Below are 5082 nucleotides of genomic sequence, written 5' to 3'. Positions count from 1 at the left end.
AAAAAAGACGCACAAAAAGATGTCGCTGTGCGCTTTAAAAAAAGACGCACAAAAAGATGTCGCCATATTGGTGACAATGTTCGATTACAATCACTCAATGTCTATCAAAAGTTTCATCTGTGCACTTTCACCCTTCACCCTTACTTCTCACTCCAGCACAAATTTATATGTATGGCGTAAATTAAATTGAAACTTAAAATTGCATCCATTTGACAAAATACACAATTCTGCCATTTAAGGTCATTGATATTGTCAACCTTTTTGTTATATTCAAAGACTAGGAGAAAGTTTGACACATCATTTTTATGTCATCTTAGTACTTTTTAAGTTGAGAAACACAGCAAACATCAGTTGACAATCCAAGCCAACATACATTTTTCTATTATGTTAATTCAGTATTTGATACAATAAAACTAATCCACTTATTGTCATAATAATTTATGCAACATTCCTTTCCGTTTCAATTTTTGTCATTGCAAAAGGATTAGTTGTCATCACTGATCATTAACGAAGTTGACAAAAAAATTGCAAGCTAAGCAGAAATTTCCTAAATTGTTAATTAGGTTTATACGATTATTGTATGAATTTATTGCTATTTAGGAGAGGTCAAAGTTAATGTAAGTTAGATACATTCTTGACCTTTTCTGACTATTTTTCATATAATTGACATCTTCTTGACTTTTTTAAATCTTTTCTCAAATTGTCAATTGAACGACATGGATGAATGTCATTGCAATATTGTCACTTAATGAATGACAATAGCAATTGCTTGACACTTACCTTCCTCTATGCAAATTATTCCCAATTTTTCAAGCGTTGTATTAATAGATGGATGATAATACATCAATTTGCTTTATAAAATGTGGCAACAAGCGGTTGTGACATGCGCACTTCTTTTCTTCAAAACGAAAACTCATTTAGTTCGATCAATTGTTAAAGGTTTGGTTTGAGTGATTGATCCTAGATTGATACTATCGGGATATTTCTGGAAAAGCTTCGAGAGAAAACTATTATTTAGAAATTTTAGGAAATATTTCAGCGAACATATTTTTTAAACGTTTATTATTTTTGCTCGGTCACATGAACAAAAATGTTAATTTACATTGCAATTAATTTGTAGGTACTTTTTTTTTGGGGGGGGGGGGTAATTTTTAGAAGGATCTAGCAATGGTACCATAAAGAAAGTAAAATTAAAATCAAATGAATTAGAATTTTGGCATTTGATAATGACAAATGCAAACATTTATTATAAAACCAAACAAAAACAACACAATAATATCCTTTTAATTCTGTGGCGGAAATTGCAACATGAAAGGAAGCGGAAAAAAAACGAATAGCCTTAATAAATAGCTTCAAATAGCTATTTATATTTTGTTCATTTGGATTATATTGTTTTAATTAATATAATTGCTGAAAAGAAGTAGCATTAGTATTATTACTATTTATTCATTTAAATGTATTTGAATGGAATAGCATTTCAAGATAAAATTATAATTTGAACTGTCATAGTAAACAATACCGTACCACCACAGGAACTAAATTTAATAACACTGTAAAAAGACACCGATAGACTTCTTAAGCTTAAGCTCTTATCAGTGCACTATTTATTTTCATGGCAGAATCAATCCATTGTAATGAGATATATTTTTTATGATAAATTTCTGATAACATCACTTCATAAATTAATTTGAATTTCTTCCTTTGAAATAAGTCTGATAGCTACAATTAGTTTGATACAAAATGTCTTCAGGAAACGATGAAGTATTGTCCAATCGAGCAGATGGACCCAACCGGATAAATGGGTCCAACCGGATAGATGGCGAATCTTTTAGTAATATCACAAGCAACGGAAATGCGACAATTATGGCATGAACTTTCTAAATTTTTCGTGCAGTTCTTTAAATTTTCTTTCTCCAAAAAATAAAAAAAAATCGATTCAATTAAAAGAAAGAGTCAGGTGAGCTTCAAATAAACAAACAGGAATACAAAACAACAAATGATCTCGGGATGTGATTATCAGGAAATATTCTTCCCCATATTTGATAAAATAAATATGAAGAACAAATGTATTCCTTAAAAGCTCATCTTGAATTAACTCATTAATTACACATGCATTTATTCTAATTAATTATTATTGATAATCTCATTAATTAAACATTTATTTCTCAATTATAATATATAAAAGTGACATATTTTAGGTGATATCAGATACGAAAAATTCCTCAATTACTCCAAGTAAGTTGCAGTTTAATTGCATAACTTATCTTTCTAAACTCTAAATTTAACTTCCAATATCAAAATATGATTGTAACTTGTGATCATGGAAGTATCATTGTGAACATAATAAGCATTGAAGTTGTAAGTGAAAATTTACCGAATCAGATTATATATATATTGTAGTTTTACTTTTGATTAGGTCTTTAAAACTATCATTTCAAAAATTTTAATCAACTCAAAATTGATAAATAAAATATGACCAGGAAAGTTTACCGAAAAATAAAATATGATCAGGAAGGACTATCGGAAAATATGTTACATTATCATCAAATGTTAATCATTGAGTTTCAAATTGAACACATCTTTGAGTTTAATTGCAACTTTAAAATCGTAAAATAAATCTTGAACAGTAAGTAGGAAATGAATTTATAATTAAATAAGTTTAAGTTTTCAGATTCTGATTGCTTTTTGTTTGTTGAAAGTAATGAAAATTTGTAGTGGGAAAAGTATTGATATTGATGAGTGTCACAACGATATTAGTAATAACTGTCGCTTATACGGTAGCTATTTATACCACCGAGAAGAGATTATTTATGGAGCGACAAATAGCTATGCAAATATCTCCAACCGGATAAGCAACTCAAATCCGGTCTTAATTCGGATTTTATTTCCTTTTGTTCTTTTCTTGTTTTTTTTTCTTTGTAAGCTTTTAATAAACTTTTTTTTCTTATTTCTTCCATTTCTATAATATAGCATGATATGAAAAGATTTACTTCAAGACACGTAAAAAAAAATAAAAAAAAACCGGTTGGTAATTAACTTTAATTATGAGAAAGGGGAATATGCTTGAAAGTAAATGCCTTAGTACAAAATGAGATTTAATAAAAGGCTATTCTTCAGTGACATAATATCCCCAGCATTTTTAATGAAACATATCTATCTGGTCAAAGTAATTAGCAGTGTTTATCTTATGCCGATGACTTTTAACCTTTGCCCTTATTCACAAATTCAACTTATGATTTTAAGTAAAGTTTCTGTCTCATTGCAAAATTATATACTTTATCCCCAATTCATTACTTCCTCAAGTGGTCACTTACTTTCTCATATGCATAACTAGACTGATAAGTGGAATTTATCAATTCTCAATGATAGAAGCAATTTCTTCAATTTATCAAAATTTTAATTTCTCACTTATCATCCAGGAATTTCAATACTACTTATCAGACGACGATTCTGTTTTCTACCTTAATTTTCTCTCTATTCAAAAGTGTATCATTCAAATATTTCACTCTAAATACTTTTTTCAATAACATGCAGAATATGCAGAAATGATTGTTGAAGATGGAAAATTATTTTCTATATAAACTCTTTCACCTTTGACCTGCTGTTAATGAAATATTGGATTATAATCTTCTCTACTTTTAGATTTATTCCATATATCCTTATTAAATCTATAATTTAGTATTGATTTATAGTTTTAATCCTTCATCCTTTCATTAGACCGCATGAATCCCATCGGTCTATAATTCTTTTCGTTAAACTTTAACTGTATCTCAATCGATCTGAGATCCAGAATCGATCTGAGATCCTTTATATCACTTTACCAATTAATTTACTAATATCTAAAAAATATGTCAAAAAATTTTTTGGTTTGTCACTACTTTAAAAAGTTAAAATTGTCCTCATTCCGTTCATTCATACCATTTGTTATTTCATTTCTAAAACACAAAGATGACACAAAGATGCGTCAACAATTCTTGCATTTTAAGCCTTTTTTTTTCAATCAAACATTTTGCATAAATGCCATTTATGTAATTGTTACTGCAAGAAGTTACCTCATCAGGTTGAAGAGATTATTGAATTAGTTGCTAATTTTGTTACATACCTATTCAGATATTGTTTAAAAGAATAAATTGGTATAGAAATTCCAATTAAGAAATGATAAAAAATTAAGGGAAATTAAAGGATGATAATGAGGAACACCAATAACTTTGAATAGTACCTTTGTTAAGAGTTATTAAATATTGGATCAAATTTGAATTGGTAAATTTTGGATATATATCTCATTCCATACCGGAAGATCATTCTGATATGCTACCGGAAAACTGGTCACAGCTCATTAAAGGACAAATGATAAGTACTTGTTAAGTAATAAAAGCCATTATTTTAACAGGAGTTCATATATGATACTTCAGGTCATTTCCGGATCCGTAAATGATACGAGGAAAATTTCTTGCAATTTGGACTTTAATCATTATTATTCTTTTATGGATTTATCATCATAGAAAATTGTGCAATTTCTCCAGCAAACAAGAAATTTCTATGATAAATTCTGATCTTCAACAATCATCATCATCATCATTATCGTCATCATTATCGTCATCATCATCATCATCATCATCATCATCATCATCATCATCATCATCATCATCATCATCATCATTTATAAAAGGATTGGAATTCCGCTATGCGCGGTACAAAATTAATCAATACAAGACGATTTTTCAACCATTCTGGTATTTGATCGAGCCAGCGATATGTAAAAGTATATATTTAAATAACTGGGATTTATTTTCCAGTAGAATAAAGTAACTTTAGATAAATTATTTAAAATTTAACTAATTAATGAATTTCATTTAATATTATTATATCGCATTTCTAATGTTGAAGCGAAGTATTTTGCAAATAATTTTTCTTAATTTTTTTTTTGGAATACCTAAAATTGTTGGCATGGTAAAGTATCAGATATTTCTTGAAGAGAAATCATTTACTGATTAGAAATCCTTCAGGAAGAATCTATCAAAATTGATTCCTGATTTCCTATCAATTTCATAGCATTCTAAGGATCTAAGGACACCATCCATC

At 28.4% G+C, this 5082-nt stretch overlaps 2 protein-coding genes across 2 annotated transcripts; both read left to right on the top strand.

Annotated features, from left to right (window-relative positions):
* Nucleotides 1-860: 860 nt before the first annotated feature.
* LOAG_12483 (hypothetical protein) lies at nt 861-3698 on the top strand (the record flags this gene model as incomplete). The annotated part of the gene is made up of 6 exons (XM_003147998.1): nt 861-939; nt 1121-1144; nt 1751-1831; nt 2199-2235; nt 2716-2866; nt 3693-3698. The coding sequence occupies 6 exons, from the start codon at nt 861-863 to the stop codon at nt 3696-3698; spliced, it is 378 nt and encodes a 125-aa protein (XP_003148046.1).
* Nucleotides 3699-4431: 733 nt separating this feature from the next.
* LOAG_12481 (hypothetical protein) lies at nt 4432-4733 on the top strand (the record flags this gene model as incomplete). The annotated part of the gene is made up of 1 exon (XM_003147997.1): nt 4432-4733. A coding segment is annotated over one exon (300 nt), but the record flags the coding sequence as incomplete, so codon positions are not given.
* Between the last annotated feature and the right edge of the window lie 349 nt (nt 4734-5082).

The sequence above is a fragment of the Loa loa genome, assembly GCF_000183805.2.
Source record: "Loa loa unplaced genomic scaffold supercont3.68, whole genome shotgun sequence".
In the NCBI taxonomy this organism is placed as follows: Eukaryota; Metazoa; Nematoda; class Chromadorea; order Rhabditida; family Onchocercidae; genus Loa; species Loa loa.
The sequence above is the reverse complement of the archived record's forward strand: the minus strand, read 5'-3'. Positions and strand labels throughout refer to the sequence as shown.